Here is a 23585-nt window from a genome sequence, read left to right on the forward strand (position 1 = left end):
TTGTTTGAGTTATTTGAAGAGAATGACACAAAGAGAAATGTGTTTCAAACATTGTCCATTGTGCACCTGTCACAGAATAGTACCTATTCATAATTAATAGTCAATAGAAATGTTCTAGTGTTTCTGACAACATGGGATGGTCATTGTGATTCAGGTGTGAAATAATAACATAACAGTGTTTTGATAAAGCATTTGGTATTAAATTGTAGATTGTGATGTAGATGCCTCTGGATTTCGGCCATCGCTGATAAAAACAAATTCTACATTCAACAGGTTGTTAATAAACTTTATTCAGAACTAACAATGTTTCTTGTCGGCTACGTAAACAGCTGTTAAAGCTAACATTAGCTAGAGAGCAGTTAGTTAAACACCTTCAAGAGCAACTTTGCATGATGGGTACATTGATCCAATGAAAATTTTGGTCAAAAATATTGATGTTCAACTAAAAACCATGATAGCTTTGGCAAAAGGGAATTAGAGCTGAATGAAGCTTCATGTCCGTGAAGGTTCTCAGTCATCCAGGTCATTTTATTCTTGTGGAGTTGTAGTAAAAATCAACTGGACAAAGAGAGACGAAGACGAAGAGAAGAAGTCCAGTTGTTTTTTACTACAACTCCACAAGAAGAAAATGAAGCTTCATTGCACCACAAAAGACTTTCCTACAACGAGCACAGTGACAAGGAGGAATTGGATAAAACCCAGAACCCAGGGTAAAGAGGTTCGGTGAAGGTGGTGTTGAAGGTGTGGAGGTGGATCAGTGAGCCAGAGGAGACGCTGTAGAAGGACAGCAGTCCAGCAGGACAGTCCACAAACACTGCTACTCTTTTAGAGCCTGAGTCGCAACGGAGGTCGATTCTTTCCTTTTTGTGACTGACAGAGAAACCGTCGTCATCGAAGCAGCTCAGACTCCACGACTGATCGTTTTCTCCAAACCTGCTGTCGAAGCAGCGTCCTTTCCTCCTGATTCCTCTGTAGGTCACCGCTATGTGAACCGTTCCCTCCCACTCCACCTCCCAGTAACCGTAACCAGTCAGACCGTCTCGACACAGCAGCTGCCGCCAGTGGTCGAATCTCTCAGGGTGGTAACCGTACGACTGATTCTCTCTCACTGACTCCACCTTCCTGTTGTTGGCCGACAGTCTGAGGTTTCTGTGAACTGTGTTCGAGTCCACTCTGAGTTCACTGGCGTCTGATGGAGATAACAAGACACAATGAAACAGAAGGTTATCATCCAGCACAGTGGTCACCAACGATCCTAGAGAAAAGGACCAAGAAGTTTTTGTTTGGACGAACTGTGTTTAAATGGTCTGTGAAATTCTGTGAAATTTGAGCCCCTTGTCTTTTCTCATTCATCATTTACAGACTGATTTTCATTTGAATTGTTTTAACATGAGCTGCCTTGTTTACTTACACTTCCTCAGACCTGGTTTAACCCTCTGTTCTCCACCATGGTCTAGTCTCGAGCCTGGACCCTTCAGCAGCTTCTCTCCTGAGGCTCCTGGATGGTTGTAGCTCAGGTCCAGCTCTCTCAGATGGTTGGGGTTAGATTTCAGAGCTGAGGCCAAAGAAGAACAACCTGCCTCCGTGACCTGACATCCAGACAACCTGTAGAGAGACACAAGTTTAACATGTCCTTCTGTAAAGCAACAGTCGTCTACTGATCAAACAAATGCTTCCTGACCTGAGAGTCTCCAGTTCACAATGTGGACTCTTCAGTCCACCAGACAGCAGCTTCACTCCTGAGTCCTGCAGGTCGTTGTTACTCAGGTCCAGGTGTCTCAGACTAGAGGACTGGGAGCTGAGGACTGAGGACAGAGCTTCACAGCTTCTCCCTGAGAGCTTACAGCCACTCAGTCTTAGGAGAAAAAAAGGATAAGAGACATGTGACAACATTTGTCTCTATATTAAGTGTCTGCATTACAAATGTGATCTTTGACAAACTCAAGAACTGCCCTCAAAGTCTTCCCACCTGAGAGTCTCCAGTCTACATGGTGAATCCTCCAGTTTTGCAGCCAAAAGCTTCACTCCCGAGTCTCCTGGATGGTTGTAGCTCAGGTCCAGCTCTCTCAAATGTGAAGGGTTGGAGCTCAGAGCCGAGGCCAGAGAAGAACAATCTGCCTCTGTGAGCTGACAACCAGACAACCTGCAGAGACAGAGTTTACTATGTATATGAAAATGTAACCTGCAATAATTTGGATGTGTTGGAATATTGATCACACCGGTGGCTACATAAACTTCAAAAATGTTGTTGTAAAGCAGAGAAAATAGGAAGGGTAGGTTGTGCTGGAACCAAAGAAAACAAACCAGAAACAAGTGCCATAAAAGTCGAACAAGCAAAAACAGTTTTCAAACATTCATCTTTTCAGTACAGTACTGTCATCTCCTGACCTGAGAGTCTCCAGTCCACAGTGTGGACTCTTCAGTCCTACAGAGATCAGCTTCATTCCTGGATCCTCTAGGATGTTGTTACTCAGATCCAGTTCTGTCAAACTAGAGGACCTGGAGCTGAGAACTGAGGCCAGAGCTTCACAGCTTCTCGCCGAGAGGTAATAGCCATTCAGTCTTAGAAAATAAAAATAAGACACACCACAACATTAGACTCTACATTCAAGATGAGGTTTTCGCTACACTTTGGTAACCACAGTTTTTATGGGTTTTTGAAAAAGCGATTCAAATGAACTATATCCTAATATATAAAACAGCTGTTGCCAAAGTGATATTTCATGCGAACACCCTGACTCAAAATTAAAAGAGATGATGGATTGGTCTTGTTTGGAGGAGAATGGAAACCTGTAATGATCATTACATACCCAAATGCAAAACAGCCAGTCTGAGCTAAGGTGTGTGAATATGTAACAGTCTTGTTACCCGAGTTTTCGGAGTTTGCAGTTGGGGCTTTTCAGGCCTTCGGAGAGCAGCTTGATTCCAGAGTCCTGCAGTTTATTCCTGGACAGATCCAACTCCTCGAGACCAGAAGACTTTGTGCTTAGAACCTTTGAAATATACTCACATGATCTGTCAGTGAGGTTACAGTCACTCAGCCTAAAGGGGAAAAGAAAACAACAAACCTAAAAAACCTGACTGTGTCACAGTGGATGGGTTTCTTGAAGCCAAATACTTACAAAGCTGTCTTTGATACTTCGAGCACTGGTACCAGTCTCTCCAGAACTTCATCTGATCTGTAGTATTTCTTCAGGTCAAACACATCCGGGTCTTCATTGGAGACACGTAACACAAAGGCCAGAGCTGACCAATGTGCAGGGGAAATTTTGCTAACATCCCCTGAGCTGTGGTACTTCTGGACCTGCTCCACCAGAGACTGGTCACCCAACTCATATAAGCAGTGGAACAGATTGATGCTCTTGTCAGTATAAGACAGTCTCTTGATCCTATCATGAATGTACTTTATTGTCTCCTGGTTGCTCTGTTGACGTCTTCCTTTGAATCTGAATTCTCTCTGAAGAAGTTTTTGATTTTCATCCTTGGACAGACCGAGCAGGAAGCGCAGAAACAAGTCCCACCGTCCATGATCACTTTTGAAGAACATATTCACAGCATTCCTATGGAGGAGAAGGAGGCTTTCTCCTTTCACTGCCGTCACATTCGTGGTCTGCCTGGGAAGCAGGCTTTCACCACTGTCTATGAAGGTCTCCAATACATAGAGAGCTGCAAGAAACTCCTGAACACTTAAATGTATAAATGAGTAACACTGCTGGTTGTGAAGACCATTTTCTTTCCTTATAATCTGCGTACAAACTCCTGAATAAACTGCAGCTTGTTTTGGATCAATTTCACAAGCTTTCAGATCTTCTTCATAGAAGATGATGTTGCCCTGTCTCAGTTGTTCAAATGCCAGCTTCCCCAACTTCATGATCAAATCTTTGTCTGTCTCAATGTCCTGATAAGCCTTCTGTAGTTTACATTTTGTTTGGATGATCAGAAAGTGAGAGTACATTTCAGTCAAAGTCTTGGGCAATTCACCTTCATGAGCATTTGTGAGGAGACTCTGGAGAGACGTGGCTGAAATCCAGCAGAACACAGGAATGTGGCACATGATGTACACACTTCTTAATGCCTTTGACTGAAGATGACTGAAGATCTTCTCAGCCATATCTTTGTCAGCAACTTTCTTTTTAAAGTACTCCTCCTTCTGCTCATCGTTAAAGCCTCGTACCTCCGTCACTCTGTTGATGAACTCTGGAGGAATCCTGCTGGCTGCAGCTGGTCTGCTTGTGATCCAGACTGAGGCTTTGTGCAGGAGGTTCCCGCTGATTAAGTTGGTTAACAGGATGTCGACAGTTGCAGCCTCTGTAACGCTGCGGCACATCGTATTATTGCCAAAGTCCAAAGGGAATTTGCTTTCATCCAGGCCATCAAAGATGAACAAGACGCTGGAATCGTTGTAGTTTGATGTTTCTAAATCCCTCACTTCATTGAAATAGTAACATATAAAGTCAGTCAGACTGAAACATTTGTCTTTTATCAAATTCAAGTCCCTGAATGTGAATGGAAATATGAACTGGATGGTCTGATTGGCTGTTCCTTCTGCCCAGTCATGAGTGAATTTCTGTACAGCGACAGTTTTCCCAATGCCAGCGATTCCCTTGGTCAGAACTCTCTGGGGAGGGTTTTCTTCATTGGATAAAGGGTCAAATATGTTATTGAGGTAGATTTTCTTCTCCTCACTTGTGCACCTTGGATATTCTAATTCAATAACTTCATGTTCATTGTTAACCTCCCCACTGCCCCCTTCTGTGATGTAGAGGTCTGTATAGATCTTGTTCAAAGGAGTCGAAGATCCATTTGCCTTTGTCCCTTGAAACAGATTCTTCGTTTTATTTAGAAGGAAAGACTTTAGTTCTTCTTGGCACCTTAAGATGCTGTCTGAAAGATGAATAAGAGCAAAGTTACATCAGTAATAATCATTTGGTAAAACATCTATCTATCTATCATTAACCAAACTTGTTTAATCCATATAGCTGTTCTTTTATTTCTTTTACACAAGATAAAATGTCAGCAGAGATTTTTTTTAGTAAAGCAGCGGACAATTAGACTGTAAAACCATATTACCTTCATTTTTGAGACTCACATCGAGCTCTTCTGTTTTGGCAGCAGGTTGGACTGGAAGTTAAACATAGAAAATCTCTCGATAAACACAAGGACAATCAAATGCATTTTCTTACATTTTAGGCAATTAAAGGCATTGATTTATAGATAAATTTAGGGGACACAATTACCATATGTTTGGTTGACAGTGACATTTAGATCCCTCTCCACATGAACGTCAGTAAACTGAGGTGTGCAGACTACACCTCCAGTCTGGGCGGTGATTATCATGGGCCGAGTTTCCTTTTGTGTTATAGCTGAGTTAGAACAGATAAAATAATCAGAAGCCAAGAATCATCATTTCCTTTTAATAACTTAAACACATTTACCTTCAGACTGATGGGATAACTAAGAAATATGTGCAAGAGATCTGAATAGTACATTGTTTTGATAAGTGCTTTATAAATAAAAATTATTATTATTATTATTATATTATTTCCGATTTTGTGTTTTGATTGTGGTTCCCATTGATTCCAATTCTTTCAAGAGGTGGGGTCAAAAAGTTTGCATGATCTAAATGAGGAACCTAACCTGAGTTCCTTTTGGATGCCCAACCCTACCTAGCCTATAATTTATCTTAAGCAGCTGTTTTGATGACTTGATGAAAAAAAAAAGTCTCGACTCGAAAGTTAAAGATTCGGGACTTGACTTGAGACACAGTGACTTGAATGACTTGAGTGTTGTTCATTTCATGTGTTCAATTTGAATATAAAATATAAAATGAATATCTAATATATGAGCACAGGCTGAGAATTGCGCTGTCATGATTGGATTACTACCCTGTCAATCAGTCATGCCAGTTTGGTGGAACTTGTTTTTACTTGGACTTAACCTTTAAGCTTCAAGTACATCTGCCACTGTTGCCACTTTCATGTTTTACCTATTATTACTTTATTTATTACTATCGATACTATGAATAATCATGCTGCTATGAGCACGTTGCACTTTGTCCACTACACATACAGTTACTGTACTGATACTTAATTTGTCCACCACACATACAGTATATGACAATCAACATCTTGCTGCTATGAGCACTTTGCACTTTGCCTAGTACAGTACCTCATACATGTTGTTGTCTAAGTGTTGTCCATTGTCTAACTGTGTCTGTTTATGCCTCATCTTTGTATAGTAGCTTGTATTCTGTGTATTATTTATGTTATGTGTAGGGACTACAGATGGAAATTAGCTGGGAGCTAAATCTGGTGCAACCATCTTTTCATTTTTTCCTTTAAATGATTAATGTAATTGCACATTGTCCCTTATTAAACTAATAAACTAAACACGTCATTTTTACATGGTCAGGTCAAGTCCTGTGATAGGTCAAGACTTGAGACTTACTTGAGACTTGCACATGTGTGACTTGGTCCCATCTCTGTTTGAATATGTCACACACATTTACATAATGTGATGTGATCACTAAGAGTGAACTGCAAATACATTTACATAGCAGTTAAATGGGAGACAAAAGCGGACAAAAACCTCAACTATGTGGGAAAACATGTGACAGGAAAAGAAACTAAAAAAATATATACACTAAAAAATAATATCTGAGTGCTGCATAGTGGGCTGTTGTTTGACAGAGTAAAGATTCCTGTAATTAGGGCACGTGTTGCAGTTGCACCACTATGCCACCCGCCAAGATCTGCCAGGAAGTGAAATGAGGAAGTGGTGGCTGAGACAAATGGACTTGAGGTTTTGATTTTTATGAAACTGTTTCATTTGCTTGTTCAAAGCTCTTTGAGTTTTCGCCTCTTGATGCACTATAAATTATTACATTTTTTCCTTTTACCAGTGTATTTTTTCAACTGTGCAAAATGAAAAGAAAAAATCATTTTAACGTTGTGTTCTTTGCCTGCACAAATAAATTATTTTCAAACATCATTCCACAAACTCATTTTATTTCACACCGACACTCTGCGATGGACAAACCAGTTTTGTTAAGTCACCTGTAGCTATACAAACACTTAATTTCTTTCTGTTCAATACAAAGCATTTTTTTGTTTAAAATGACTGCACTGACAGTGAAACCTCACAAGGAAAGAGAAGTCACCATCTTACCACACTGTGATGCTTCTTGACCCAAAGTCTGGTCGGTTGTCATCCAGTTTCCCATTCTGCACTCTTTCACCCAACTCCATGAGGAGCCGAGTGACTTTACATCATATAACTTCTGCACGCTTCATTTTCCGGTTATCTAGGCTGACAGAAGTGAGAGGATAAAAGAGCACACACATCTGTAGTTAATAATTACCGCCAACGCTGCATGATGAGCAGAAATGAAAGTCAATTTTGATGGTGTGAAGGAGAAGGAAGTGGTTATTCAATGTGTTACCACCCTTTACTTGAATAGTCAATCTTAATATTTGTGATGGAGAATGTTTTATTCTGTTTTAAATATTTGTGTCTCAATGAATTATTATATACATTTCAATTCCAAAGCATGTATAAGTATATAAGTAGACACTCAGATCTGATCATTAGTAAATCAACAAAGTTGAATTTACTTATAGATATTATTTTTTAGTATGAACGATTTCTTAGTATTTTACTGTTCTAAAACTTCACCTTAGGGTTAGGGTTAGGTTTATTGTATTTTTTATTACCCACAGTTTTCTTATCCTAGTTTGACTAATGTCATTACATTTATCCCTGGTTTATTACTTTATATTATCTTTATTTTTATATGACTTAGTGTGTGTGGATAATGTCGTTTTTATAGCTTTTATATTGTAAAACAATTTGTTTTTCATTCTTTTTAAGAGAAGTGCTTACTAATATTAAACTGGATCCTTTTGATCGGTAAGTCACTTATTTGATTTATGCATGTGAATTACTAATTACTATAAGTAAGAGGCAACACTTGATATCAGATATAGATAATAAACTTAAAGAATATCCATCATTAGTGCTGTCCGAAGAAACAGGAAGTTGAACATCAATTTGAATCTCTTAATCTCTGTTCCATCTAAACTACTTTATGTTGATTCTACTTCATAAATATACACAATATATTCAAGACTCATGTACTTACACTCAGGTGTGTTGTTGGTATTCCTGCTGCAGACTGAACACAGCACTAAAACTCTTCCTCCTCCAAACAGCAGATCAGATGCTGTTAAGTTGAGTCGGGCCTGCTGCTGGTGAACAATGTGCACAGCCTCCTTGGTGGCTTGAGGTCTGCAACCAGCGTTGTGGTACAACTAATATATTGATGCGTGGCGGCCCGGTGAGTGTGAGAGATCGACTCAGTGAGGGGTTATAGGCTAATTGAAGTGCTGCTCAACAGCGCCACCTAGGGGAATTTCACCCCCAGGAAATAAATTTAGAAAGGCCACAGGTCTGAAAAACGTCCATAAAACTAGGCTAATACAAAAACCATTTAATATTCCTCCACACTGCTCGTCCACTGCAATCCAAGTGTCCTGAAGGGAGACAGTCCAGAGTTTACTCCAAACGACGCCAAACTCTTGACTATCTCCCTTCAGGACACTTGGATTGCAGTGGACGAGCAGTGTGGAGGAATAATAAATGGTTGTTGTGTAGTTTTATGGAGGTTTTTAGGTTGTCGGGCCCTGTTACTCTCATATAAAGTTTTGGTTGGACTAGGAACCGGCCTCCCGGGTCTCCAGATGCACTTTGAGGAATAAAAAACTGCTCCGGAGTATTCATCAGCATGAGGGTGAGTTAATAATGACTGAATTTCATTTTTTTTGGTGAACTATTCCTTTAACATTTATATGATAAACATTTAACTGATTATTTTCAAATTTAATCATTAGATTTTTAAAATAGTAGGAAAACTGGACCAATCAGAGAATCTAAACATCTAAACAAACTTCTTCTCAGCACTTAATCATCATCATCATCATCATCATCATCATCATCATCATCATCATCATCATCATCATCATCATCATCATCATCATCATCACCATTTCCTCCAACAGGATCACACAGTGAAATCCAGACAACCTGTCCACATTTCTGACTGTCGTTTGACACTGAATCAACTTTGAGATTTGTTTTTCAACTCAAAATAAACTTCCTGTTTGGTCCGAGCTGGAAAACAACAATGTTTCTGACAACAAAGTGATTTATCGTGTGTTAAAATGTATTTAACAGCGAAGGAGTCACAGTGTAAAACAGACACAGTGAAATTCAAACTTTAACCAAAATAGAGAAGATTTCAGTTTTCACCATCTCATCAGTGTTTTCTCCTCCTGCAACATGAAGCTGTGTGTGAACACTCTGACCTCTGGTGGGGGACAACAGGAATCACAACACCAGTCATGATGGTTCCCACAAACTCTCAGCACCTGTTGAAGTAACAACACAATAAAAGTCACAGTAGAAATATCAATTAATTAAATGTTACTCATTCTTGATTTTTAAAGCATCGACAGAACCAGAATAAATATATAACACACAGTGGTATATGTGGGGTATGCAAAGACCCTATTGTTTTACTATATAAGAATGCTGTAAAACAAAAGTACTGAATGTCAGACCTAATGAAGGAAACAGTGTGACAGACTGCCATGTAAATGTAACAGTACACTACATCAGAGGGGTAAAATATACAAAATAGGCTACAGTCATCATTTCTTGTATTATCGGGGGGCTCTCGAAGTCTAGCTGGTCTCCATTTACGTTCAAAAAATGTCCAAAAGACAGTTCTGCCGGTGCTTTTACACACAATTTATTATGTACACCAATAAAGATAACATTAAACTAATTTAAAAATAATAAAATAAAACTAAGGCATTTAAATTTCTATTGTTTTAGCTTTATACTCTTTTATTGTTTGTATTGTGAGTCTGTTGTTGTGTTTGTCTTCTCTATGGACCTTGAGTCTGAAATAAATAAAGATATAAAACTAAAGATCGGTTGATTCGACACTAGTCAACTGCTTCACCCAGGCCTAAATTAGTCCTCATCTCCTTGAATTGATGGGTTTGGTAAAATGAAAAATTCTACTGTCAGTAGTGTGATAAATGTGATGAATCATAATGAAATAATTGATAAATGTGATGAAAAGTATATTTTGTGAATTTCTTTAGATTTATTTTGTCTCTTTGGGGAGGGATTTAAAGTTTTTTTTTTTTTTGTTGTTGTTTTTTTAATTTTAACTTTTACACCTTTATTTCAAGAGGACAAGTGGAGAGAGACAGGAAATGGGGAGTGATGGGGGACACGCAGAAAAAAGTTGATGAGGGGGATTCAAACTCGGACTCATTGCAGTAAGAACAATAATAACCTCTGCAGCATCTGCTGAGCTATAAACTGCACTTTGACTAAGAACATGATACTCATTGATCCTGTTAGTCGTAGCCTATTGGACCAGACCTCCACTCTTCTTTGTACTGTAAAGGCGGGCTTACACTGCACGACTATTCGTCTGTTCACATCTCAAACTGCACGAGCGTCCCTCTTCAGTCCTACGTCTCAGATCAGTCTCAGACCTTCACTAATTGCACGTCGTTCTATGATTGCTCCCCACCACGATTACCCTGCGATGCCGCTGAGATTTGTGCTGCTCTATAATTGCTCGATTGTAAACATCAAATTGACATTGGTTCCTGATGTTGGTTCCTATAGCAGAGTCCATGGTGGAAGATCAGACCGACAAACACACAGACAGACAGCGTGCATCACCTCCAAGGCCGGTGCTGCAGAGAGAGAGAGAGAGAGAGAGAGAGAGAGAGAGAGAGAGAGAGAGGACGGCGCTACTCTCTCCAGCCGGCTGACGTGTAGTTCACCTGCGGCTCACCTGCAGCTGTCAGAGGAGCCTCACTAGTTCTCTCTCTGGCCTGCACTTTAAAAGTTCAGCTGATCAGGTCAGCTGAGCTGAGCCAGAGCACAGTGGAAGTGGCTGGTGGAGGCTCGCTATTTTATACTGTAACGGCAAGAAAAAAAATAATCCTCCTCAATCGCTGATTGTCTGATAGTACGTGTGTGTGTATTTGTCGGGCTGATCTTCCATCACGGACTGCGCTGCATTACTGATCATCACCCGGTCACCCTGTCACAGCTGTGGTCTAAGTTCAGCTTCTCACTTCCCTGTCCCTCCTCTCTCTGTCTGCCCGTTTTAACTCCATCTGACGAAGTTCAGCATCACATTCGGGTTCATAAAGGCTCTGTGCTCTGTGCTAAAACAATCTGTCATAGTAAAATCTTGTCGTATGTGCAGAATCGTGACGTAGGACGGACCACATACATTGTCCGTCACGACGAGAAATTTTCTGGCATGTCAGAAATTAATCGGGAGGTCGGCGACTCGTCTTTAGGACGTCGGGACGTGACGCAGAGCCTCACTAACCATACGTCCCGATTATGCTCACGACCCCGCGATCCCTCTAAGATTATGCAAATTAGGCTGCGACTCGTCTGGGACGACAAAATCGTGGCAAAATCGTGCAGTGTAAGCCCGCCTTAAGTTACGTTCCTTATATTCATCATAAATCTCCATAAGCAGCATTTACTCCGCTCGGTGCGCGCGTTTCTGGCCATTAAATGATATTTTCGGCACTCGACTTGTACGAGGGGAGGGGAGGGTTTTAGGTGGAGCCAGCTGATCTGGAGCTTGATTGATCGGGTTGGAGCTTGGTTTGGAGTGCGCGCTAAGGATTAGCGACACAAACACAACAGCTGGAAAAAAACAACAACACAGGATACAGGATCGTCCATGATGTGTGAGTAACATCTAACTTCTTTCGGTCTCCTCCTCCTCCTCAGTAGCGTTAGCATTTTGCACTTTGAGATTAGGCTACTTTATGAAAAGTATTTTACAAATAAAATGTAGTATTAACCTATTATTATTAGCATCACCCCCTGTGTGGTGGAGGTCGCACAACACTGATGACGCAACGACGGTTACTGACGGTCGGATTTTTGAAAATCTTAGATGTTTGAAATCGTAGTTTTAAAGGTGTTCAAATGGCCGTTTGTCCTGTTTGGTGCATGAGTTTCCACGAGTTTACCTGAGTAAGGAAAACAAATTTGATTGGTTGTTATCGAGCGGGCGGGATATTCAATGTTTGGGGCGAGGCCGAGCTCGGCGTGTGTATGTGTGCGAGTGTGTTTAGCTAACGTTAGCTAACTGTTAGGCTTGCTACGTTATAGCTTGCTAACTTAGCTAGCTAGGTGGCTAAGTGATGGAGCACAGGGATCTGGAGGAAGAGAGTTTGTTTCGGCTGTGATGGACAAGTCTCCACGTTTTTCTCACACGTTTGATTGACGGATGATGGTTCCTGATATCGTTGGCTGACAAATCGTGAGCAACGTAGCGCAGAATTCATGCACCTGCATTATCCAATGGCCGGATTTACTCAAATAGAATTTTGCACAAAGTTTGGGCTACATCGTCTGACAGGTGAGTGATTACACTATTTTTAAGACCCATAGTGGGCTCCAATTCAATTTTCTTTTCTGAATACCTTTAATCTTATCTGGTAGGCTACCTTTTGAATAATGTTGAAATGTTCTGTGTTAGAGAGTTATTGTACTGCATGTATCCATGCTTTGGTTAAACATACATTTTAAAGAGGAACTATGCAGGATTTTTAATCTTAACCATGCTACATTTTTACGTTAATTAAACAGCTTCAGAGTAATGTAGCTGGTTTAATAACTGACTTGTAACTAGTTCCAGGGAGAATGGAGGCTCTCTGCCTTCCACCTAGCGTCTCTTGGCTGAAAACCAACCTCATAAGATCAGAGCCTCCGACCCGGTGTCCCAGCTCTCGTCTCTGCGGCACCACCACGCAAACGCGCTTGTTTACGACAGATAAGACTACACAAATATACCCATCGTAACATTGTAACATGGATTGATTTCTCGACGGCTTTGCTGAAAACAAATTATGCACATGGCTAAACTGACATTAGCCATTAGCCTATTAGCTAATAGCAGACTAGTGTTGGATTTCGCCGTGTCAATATTAGTTTCTCTGACATGTTAATAACGTTCAACAGTCAGCGGTTTCACGTACCACTGGTTCAACCACTAAATGTAGTGACATGAGTTGTTGGTTTACATATTGCTAACCATTACCTACCAAGGTAAAGTCGTCAGTAAGTAACATTGTAACATTGATTTTTCGACGGCTTTGTTGAAAACAAACTATGCACATGGCGGAGAGGGTTAGCAACCCAGAGGAGAAGAGACCAGACTTGTATAGTTCCCATTTAATCCGCGCTAATTTGCACCGTGATTTGCATAATGAACCTCAAGCTATTTCAGTTCTCACTCCTGCCAGGTGAGTGTCAATATCTGTTGTACTTGCGGGCAATGTATTATTGTGTGTTAGAAACTTGTTAAATATTAGTGTGTCTTTCCTTTGGTGAAGAATAGTGTGCGGTAATCTGCCGTTAGTGTTGGCTTAACTGACATTAGCCATTAGCCATTAGCTAATAGCAGACTAGTGTTGAATTTCGCCGTGTGATTATTAGTTTCCCTGACATGTTAATAACGTTCAACACTCAGCGCTTTCACGTACCACTGGTTCAACCATTAAATGTAGTGACATGAGTTGTTGGTTTACATATTGCTAAGCATTACCTACCAAGGTAAAGTCGTCAGTACTACAGATAACGTTAGCTTACTGTACCGTAGTCATGATAACAGACAAGTCACTGAGTGAAACGTTTTAAACGCGGTCTGAGAAATGTTGATGTCTTAAATGTTTTACGTTAAAGGATAGCTAATTGTATAAAATCGTAGAACAAATCAAGTTTTCTGACACATTTTGGTTAAATCAATATGTTTATTATACTTCACATTTATGGTACAGATTGGATGCCGTTAACTGAACATGGCGTGTACAATGTGTTTTTAAATTAGTCCTTGTGTTGATAGTTGAATCATGGCTAGAAACATAGCTAGGCTACTTACCAATGGTAGTCTGCTGTTGGCTTTGGCTATACTGTTAGCCCAGTTGTAGCTTTACAGAACAAAATACGTTTTTGGACACATTTAGATCACCATATTTTCATCAATATGTGTATGATTAATATTTATGATCATGGAAGTGTACCCTGTTTAAAATAACAGTTGATGGTTGAACCATTGCCCAGAAAACTTCAGTGGTAGGCTAGTCTGCTGTTGGCTTCAGCTATACTGATGTTACCTGTTAGCCCAGTAACTAGTGATTGACAAACATTAAACGTGGAACTACAACTTGTTACTTATCAGTTTGAGAGTCCCTGACATTAAACATAAGTTGTTCAACTGTCAAACACAAAATAATTCTGACGGTGAATCTGTTTATTTCATCTGTTAATGCTGGTGAAAAAGATGTTTAGACCTTAGATGAAAGATTAAACACTTGTTTTTATCAGTTCCTCAATTCTCATGTGTCTCTGACGGCTTCCTCAGTAGTCTCGAAGGCCTCATGAATATTCATAATGTTAACAGGAAGTTATTTATCTTCTTTTAACAGCTTGACTTCTGTCCCCTGAGCACAGTCGATCATCACCCTCCTTCCTTGTCGGATGAAATCAGGTTTTACATCAAATTTATGTTTCTTTCAAACGCTGTTCATGTGTTTTATTGTGTCTGAAGTCACACAGAGAGATGAGAGGAGCAGTGATGAGTTTAACAGCAGCATCAAGTGGATTTGTCCTCGTCCTTCTTCTCACTGTACCAGGTACTGTACATCTACATTTACTTTGTAGGACATTTAGTTAACACACTCGGATCAAGATGAAAAAGGTTTGAGTCAATAGATATGAAACATTCTTCTCCTTTATAAGTTTAGCAGTTGTTATGAACTCAAGAAATAGTGAAAACATAATGTGAGTCTTTGTTGTTATTGCACAGTGAGGCTGGTTCTGTCTCAATTAACTGTATGAAAGAAGCTGTATCAAATCAAATCAAATCATGTTGATTATCATTTCTCTGTATAGTAGTGCAGACAGAATGAGAGAGCGTTTCTTCCAGGAATCCATTGTGAAAACCACACACACATGCTTGTAGTACAGTACAGTTGTTAAAGTGCCAAGTGAGGATGGAGGATGATGAATAAATGATTTAAAAACAAAACCAGCTACAGGTAGCATACTATAGTGTCATGGTGTGTATACTTCAGATCAGCGGTTCAGCATTTGAACAGCTTATGGAAGGAAGCTGTTGATCAGTCTGGTGGTTCCGCATTTTTATGCTTTTGAAACGTTTGCTTGATGAGACCAGTTCAATTGTTCAAAAAATTGTGGAAAGCGCCTGAGTCCTTGATAATGGTCAGTGCCCTGTCATCTGAAGGATTCAGTAAATGTAGAGTTTATCTACAAATGTCTGTACGTTCTGTTTAAGAGAACGAGCTACCAAAGCTCAAAATAAGGAACTTGTTGATGTAAGTGTGATGTTTCCACTCCCTGTTTGGTTCAGTGACCCGCCCTCCCTTACAGTACAAACCAAGTGTGAATACCAGTATGCATTCAAATTTAATGCCAGCATAAGCACAGAGTGACCCGAGAGGAAACAAAACCAGGACATTGCACACACACACACTAATAAATATTATAATTATTTGCCCCTATAACATTGTTCATTGATGCTGCATTAATATTCAGAGGTCCAGTAGGTTTCTGTCTGGACTTTTCTTTTTGTGTTCACTGTAGCAACAACATTATTCACATTGGGAGTTTGAAAGTGAATAAAAAGGAAGAGACCACAGGAGAAAAACATGACTTTTCTTCAGTTACATATAACAATATAGAACAATATCACAGACATGTTTGTCTTAAACTTGCAGTGAGACGTGTTGGAGCCAAGTAGTTGAGTAAATGTGTTTTAGTCATGTAGCAGGTTTACATGTTGAATTAGCTCCATAAAACTTCAGTGTTGTTCTGAGTCTGACTGTGGTTTCTGCTGTGCTCTGTGTTACAGTGATACAGGGTCAGGATGACTGGGGAGTGACTTACACTGACACTCATATCTGTGCCTCTAAAGGATCAACAGTGGAAATGAGCTGCACATACAGTTACCCAGACTGGATAAAGGACCTAGATAAATGGTATAGCACTACAGTTCAGCGAAGATTCTGGTTCACTAAGTGGATTAATGATGCTGTGGATCTGACAACAGACTCAGACTACACAGGTCGTGTGGAGAATCACTGTGATGAGAGGAAACGCTGCACTCTGACAATCAGAGACCTGAGAGAGAGAGACTCAGCTGTTTACAGGTTCAGATTTATAACAAATGAAAACGGAAAATACACAGGGAAACCTGGAGTGACTTTGTCTGTCAGAGGTAACGGTTTCACTGGAATATTTATCAGTTTGGTTCAAGTCATTGACGACTGAGAATCTTTATTTGTCTCTGTGTTTGTACTTTTCTAGTTTAGTTCATGTCTGTTCTTTCTTCACAGATCCAGACCTCCAGGTGCTGGTGGAAAGATCATCAGACCAGGTAGAGCTGAAGTGTCACAGCAGTTTTAAAGCAGCTGGTCGTCGTTCATTCGTCTGGTACAAGAACGAACAGAAGATATGGAAGGAAACATTTTCCATCAGAGTCTCTGTTAATGATACCAACAGATATTCCTGTGCTCTTAAAGGATGTGAGGATCACCGCTCTCCTCCAGTGTGTGAGTTTACTCCACAGTTTCACTAATACAATGTCAAACTAAAACCTCCACTACACAGATGGTGAAGAATGACCACCGCACACTGATGAGACTCTATGCTGATACAATTTATTGTGAACAACAAGTTTCGCTTGTTGCGTCACCAGGTTCGCCTCTGGCTTTGCTGGGTGTGTTCATATAGACTAGAGCACTGGAAAAGAGAGTAAGGACAGCATTGGTCCAATGGAAGCGCCTCCTGGTGGAGGAATATGGGTTTTGCAAAAGCGCCCAAGAACTGACATCTCTGCATTGTTGGTGAATGAGCAGTGTGGTGTTTTCAATAATTTAAGGACATTTATAGATCACCCACGTTAACAGCATCATTGAGGATCATTTACAGATAAACATTAACACATAGGCGATTAAAAAAAAAAAAAAAAGTTGTCTACATGAATGTTTCAATCTACATTTTGTAATTAACAAATTATAAGTATAATTTGACCAAGACACCTAAAAACAACTTTTGCAATACCCATATCCTGCCACTCGGGGCACATGAGGCTTACCATGGGAGTCAATGGTGGTGTCGTTACTCTCTTTTCCAGTGCTCTAATATATTGATTTATTAACTTTAATATCCCCAAGGGGGCAATTCAGTGTACAACAGCAGTTGGCACAATAAACACACCGGATACAACACTTAAAGTAGCAATAAATAGATAGAAATACATCGTATATTAGTAGCAAGGCAAGGCAAGGCAATTTTATTTGTATAGCCCGTTTTTACAAACAGTTTGTCTCAAAGGGCTTTACATGGCATCGTAACAACATCCTCTGTCCTTAGATCCTCACATCCACTGAGGAAAAGCTCCATAGAAAACCCTTTTAACAGGGAAAAATCGGTACAAGAAATACCAGGATACATCATAGAAATTACCTACAAGCAGGGGTTAATTTGAGCCGGATCCTGCCGGAACAAGATCCGGCACCTCTTAATTTTGGCCTCCCTGTGTTCCGGTACTTATTTGGGCAGATCCGGTACCTCTCGTAAAAAAAAAAGTTAAAATTAAAAAAAAAAAATATATATAATATGTATATTAATTTACAGAACAAATCCCCATAATTCCATGTTGTTTATTAAGATTTAAAGTCATTTGAAAGAGTCGGAGATCTGTTGAAGTTGACGCACTGACCGGGCCGTATATAGTTTCGCTTTTACCGCGCTGTGCACTGCTGCACTCGTCCTTTCCTCTCTCCCCCCTCTCTGTCTGTTTCTGTGTGTGTGCGTGTACTTGCGTGTGTGCGCGTGTGTGTGTGTGTGCGCGCCAATAACGGCGAAAGAGCGTTATGCCGAGATGAATGAACGGAACGATATTGCCGAAAAATGTATTCGTGGCGGACGTAATTTATTTGAAACTGTGGGCAACACTGGCCGGAGCAACAGGCGGGGACCCTGGCATCAGCCCGCTGACAGCAGGAGATTCAGAAGAAGAGGAGAGGCAGTGAGTGGAGAGTGTGTGGGACGTCCAGCGACAGGTCAGGGATGAGATGCACAACTGTTTGGACAGCAGCTCAGTTCAAGGTGAAGCAGACTTATTACCCCTGGTTTCTTATGGAAAATTGAGGTTTTGCTGCACAACTGAGCTGAGCATACTGTCTATTAATAGGTCGCCGTGCTAGTCTTTGAATAATAGGAAGATTTGTGTGATTTTTTACAAGCTCTTTTTTTTTTTTTTTTACAAGTTAGACCTGTTGAGAAAATTCCTGACTGTAAAGCACCGCCTGTGGTGATGTGGGCATTTGCCTGTGCATAAAATAATTCAAGTAAACGTCATAACATGGATAGCCTATTATTTGAAATTGAGGCTTGTGTCCCCCCCCCCCCCCCCTCCGACGTGCGCTGCATACGTTCCGGGACCTCTGCCCGTCTCGTCATCCCCGAGCTGTCATGTGTACTTTGCGTTCCGGCACCTTATGATTTACAAATTAAGCACTGCCTACAAGTCACATCAAATCACCAGCTACAGCTTGTTCAAATATTTAACAGCTAACGGGACGAATGATCTCAAGTATCTGTTTGACCTGGCCTTCCTAGTAAAGGATATCCTCCTTCCTGAGGGTAACAATCTGAACTCCTTGTTCAGAGGATGATCAGGATCTACCAGTATGGCCTTTGCCCTCTGAACACACCTGACTTGATAGATCTGACCTAGGTCATCAAGGTCAGTGCCGATGATCTTTCGGCATTGTTTAATGATACTGCTTAGTCTGTTTTTGTTAGCTAGAGTGAGGTTACCAAACCAACAGATCATAGAAAAAGTGAATACAGACTTGACAAAGGATGAATAAATCATTCTCATGAGGGACCTAATATAGACTACCTTCTGGTCACATGACCCAGAACATACACAAGAATTTAATAAAGTTTAAAACCCATGAATATCATCTATCCGTGTGATACATTTTTGTAATAAATGTCCTTGAACTAAAGTAGTTGTTCCGTGGTTATTTGTGTACATTCTATTGTGACGCTAAAGCTGGTTATCAGGGTCTGTGCTCGACTTTATACCTTCATATTTGATTGATTATTCTACTCCATAAGTATTTCTTAATCTAAGAGTTTTCTATAATCGAGACTGATTGTTTGGTCATTGATCCCTGTTGTTGTTGAGACGGATCTCCCTGCACCGCCACAATACAGTACACTACACAGTTTATGTCTCATACTGGATCAACCTCTGTATAAACTATCAACTACATCATATTCACTTCTACTGTGAAAAGACAGTTAAAGTTGACTTCTCCTCATGTTTCCTCCTCCAGATGCTCCAGAGCTTCCCTCTGTGTCGGTGAGTCCCTCTGCTGAGATAGTGGAGGGCAGTTCAGTGACTCTGACCTGTAGCAGTGATGCTAACCCAGCAGCTAATTACACCTGGTACAAGGAGAATGAAGACTCACCAAAAGCTTCAGGACAGATCTTCACCATCACTGACCTCAGACCTGAACACAGTGGGAATTATTCCTGTGAAGCCCAGAACACAATAGGACTTCAGAAGTCCACCTTAAATCTGACTGTTGTTGTTCCAGGTGAGTAAATGTGTGTTAATCCTCTGTTGACTCAGTCGTCCTGTAACTCCCTCATCAGTTGTCAGTGTTTCCTTCTGATCCTCCAGGTTCATGGAAATCAGCAGCTGCTGGAACAATCCCTGTTGTTCTCCTGGTTCTGGTCCTCCTCACTGTCTTCCTGTGGATCAGGTGAGAACGTCTGTGTCTCCATCATCATCTTCACTGATCCATCTAAATGTAGGAGTTGATTCATTCGACTGTTTTTCCTCCTGTCTAGAAGAGACAAGTTGTTCCCACAGCAGCGTGAACCAGGAGAGAGACCTGACAACGGAGCAGAGGTGAGACAGGAAGAGTTAAGTTAAGTTTATTGTTGTCATTGCATTAAAGACATATACGATGAAATTTGGTTCAGCAGTCTCCTCTAGCAGCAAAGAGCTAAAATCATCAATAAATAATTAAAGCAGAAGTAAGCGGAATGTTTGTGTTAATATAAGTCTTAAAGGGATAGTTCACCCTAGAATGATATTTCGCTCATTATCTACTCACCCTCATGTTGACTAAGGGCTGGAAGAATTATCAGAGTCCACCGTCCCTTCTCTTAGTTACAGGGGGTCTTGGCGTAGCAGTGCATTTCAATGCAACGGTTGCAAAGGGACACCAGAGCTCTTCGTAAAAAAACACACACAAAAAAACATCCAAATACCTCCATGATGCTCGTATGTAATGTCCGTCTTGTGCTGAAGCCCCAAATTGCGTAATTGTCCCGAAAAAAATTAAATAAGTCCACATTCCAAGCATGTTTGTAGCATTAGCTCCTAGTGTTTGTTGTCCGGTCTTCCGCTGCCAGCGCGCATGCGCAAGGTTCGCACTGAGACCGACTCGAGTCTCAGTCGGTCTCAGTATCAGTGCGAACCTTGCGCATGCGCGCTGGCAGCGGAAGACCGGGGAAGACCATCATGGAGGTATTTGGATGTTTTTTTGTGTGTGTTTTTTTACGAAGAGCTCTGGTGTCCCTTTGCAACCGTTGCATTGAAATGCACTGCTACGCTAAGACCCCCTGTAACTCAGAGAAGGGACGGTGGACTCTGATAATTCTTCCAGCCCTTAGTCAACATGAGGGTGAGTAGATAATGAGCGAAATATCATTCTAGGGTGAACTATCCCTTTAAATAGTTGTATCTTCCGACAGCAATCACTTACATAGAGTGTTTGGTCTGAAACGCGGGTCTGTCAGTCACTCTGCTCTGCTGTAAGCCGAGGAGAAAACTTTCCTTGTATCCTACAACCTTTATCCAATGAGGAGAGAGAACGGCATAAAGGGGCAGTCCTCTCTGTGTGTGCAGGCAAGGGATGCTCGTGAATGTGGTGACGTAGGGACGAGGGCGGGGACTGCTAACTCCATCGGCTGACAGGAAGTTAGCCAAAACGACCGGATCGCTTACGTCTGCTTTAAGTGTTTGCACACATAAAGTGCAAAGTGCCAGTATTAATAAATACATCAACATGTTAAAAACATCATAAAGTTACATCACGTTAGGAGCTAAGCAAGAGATCCACAGCCCTTGGATAAAAACTGTTCTTTAACCTCTGGGTTTTAGCCCGAAAGGTTCTCAGCCTTCCTGATGGGAGCCTGCTGAACAGGCCGGGTCCAGGGTGTGGTCTAGTATAGGCCTTTCTTTACAGGAGCCTAATACCGGGGATCTAACAGGGGTCCATCTGGATTTTGGAGGCCCTCTTGTGGAGACGGCTCTGGTAGATGTCATTGAGGGAGGGAAGAGTGGAACCAACAATCCACTGCGCTGTTTTAATAACTTTCTGCAGGCTTTTCCTCTCGGCAGAAGAGCAGCTGCTGTGCCAGATCGTGCAGCCGTAGGAAAGGATGCTTTCCACAGTGCTGCGATAGAAGTTGATCATTACTTCCTGTGAGAGGCGGTTCTTTTTCAGCCTCCTAAGAAAGTAAAGGCGCTTCTGGGCCTTTTTGATTAGGCTGGTGGTGTTGTGGTTACAGGACAGGTCATCTGAGATGTGGAACCCCAGAAACTTGGAAGTGTGGGACCCTCTCCACCGGTTGTCCTTCTATTAACAGCTGGGCATGAGGCGCTTTCTTGCTTTTCCTGTAATCTATAATTAGCTCCTAGGTTTTACTTGTGTTGAGCTTCAGGTCATTTTTTCTGCACCATGCTGTCAATGCCTGGACCTCCTCCCTGTATGCCACTTCATTATTGTTGGTTATGAGGCCAACAATGGTTGTGTCATCAGCGAATTTTACCACAGTATTAGAGCTATGGTTGGGAATGCAGTCGCTGGTGAACAGGGAGTAGAGGATAGGACTAAGAACACAGCCTTGGGGGACTCCAGTGCTGAGGGTGACTGTGGAGGAAGTGTGATGGTCCAGTCTGACTTGCTGCGGTCTGTTCAGCAAGAAATCCAAGGTCCATATGCAGAGGGAGGATGGTATTCCTAGACTAAGCAGTTTGTTGACAAGTTTGCGTGGGCTGATGGAATTAAAAGCTGAACTGTAGTCAACAAAGAGCATTCTGACGTAGGAGTTGGGATTTTCCAGGTGAGTGAGAGCAGGGGCGTCATGCAACCCAAAAATTGGAGGGGGCACAGTGACGTGAATGTCCTATTGCGCATAGCCTAGTGTGCGCAAAATTTTGGGGGGAATGCCCTCAAATCACTTATTTTGGGCACTAATGCTAGTGCTGGGGACCGAAAAGTTGGTAGCCTAAACTGAATTTCAGAAACATTATCTTGGCTAACAATGTGGAACAATAAGGTGGATGCACTTCAAAAAACTTATTTCACCGCTCCATGTATTGATTTTTCGGCAGCTTCTTTGTAAACAGATGCACATGGCCAGGGACTGCTAGCAAAACAGCGGAAAAGCGAGCGGACTTGCATAGTTCCTCTTTGATTAAATATTTGAAATCCCTAGTTTAATGTTACACTGCTCTCACATTTCCATTGAAGGTAACAGCTACCCTCACCAAGCACAGACGTTGTTTTTCCCCCAAGCACAGACTGATGCAGGCAAGGTGTGCGAGTGCGTAAGGGCGGAAGAGACCACATCCATCAAAAAGGAGGGGGGTTGTGATTTTTGGAAAAAGGCAATGATGTCTTTTTGAGATGGACTATGACATTATTTGAAATACATTTCACTCAATATGACCATTGATCATAGCTAGATGGTAAAATAATAAGTAAGGTAAAGTAAGTAACAAAAAAATCTAAAAAAAAAAAAAAAATTATCCCTCAAATCTCTCCTTTTCTATTGACATGACGCCGCTGTGTGAGAGCTATGTGAAGTGCTATTGCAATGGCATCGTCAGTAGACCTATTTGCCCTATAGACAAACTGATGTTGGTCATGGTCAGGGGGACGTAGGTTTTAATCCTCGTCAGTTTGAGCCTCTCGAAACATGTGTGAGAGCGATCGGCCTGTAATCATTTAGGAAGAGTTCAAGTCTTCCAGTGTGAAATGAAGCATGAATGTCAGACTGCACTTGTCCTGTTAAAACTCACCTGGAAACAGTTGTATCAGCTGTTTAGTCCACTTTCTCCATGGCTGCCTTCTTGGTGCTGGGTGGTGTTTTACAAACAATGGTTCATTAAAGCTGTGGATGATGGTGTAGATCCCTCAGGCTGAGAAAAGTGGCTTTAAACTGTGGAACCTCACAACATGCTGATTCATTGACTTTGCTGAATGTGTCAAGGAACATGAAGCAGTGTGTGAATACTCTGACCTCTGGTGGTGGACAATAGGAATGACAACACAATAAAAGTCTTGTTATAACTGAGATGTGTTTGTCCCGTCAGCTGAACGTGGGTCCAGCGTTTGACTCCC

At 41.3% G+C, this 23585-nt stretch overlaps 1 protein-coding gene across 1 annotated transcript; it reads right to left on the minus strand.

Moving 5' to 3' along the window:
• Positions 1 to 114: 114 nt before the first annotated feature.
• Positions 115 to 22275, minus strand: LOC310990660 (uncharacterized protein; the record flags this gene model as incomplete). The annotated part of the gene is made up of 10 exons (XM_083978132.1): positions 115 to 123; positions 876 to 1189; positions 1412 to 1605; positions 1682 to 1855; positions 1970 to 2143; positions 2389 to 2562; positions 2869 to 3042; positions 3123 to 4884; positions 21446 to 21757; positions 21885 to 22275. The coding sequence occupies 10 exons, from the start codon at positions 22273 to 22275 to the stop codon at positions 115 to 117; spliced, it is 3678 nt and encodes a 1225-aa protein (XP_083834258.1).
• Positions 22276 to 23585: the final 1310 nt, after the last annotated feature.

This window comes from Trachurus trachurus (genome assembly GCF_905171665.1).
Source record: "Trachurus trachurus genome assembly, chromosome: 1".
Taxonomy (NCBI): Eukaryota; Metazoa; Chordata; class Actinopteri; order Carangiformes; family Carangidae; genus Trachurus; species Trachurus trachurus.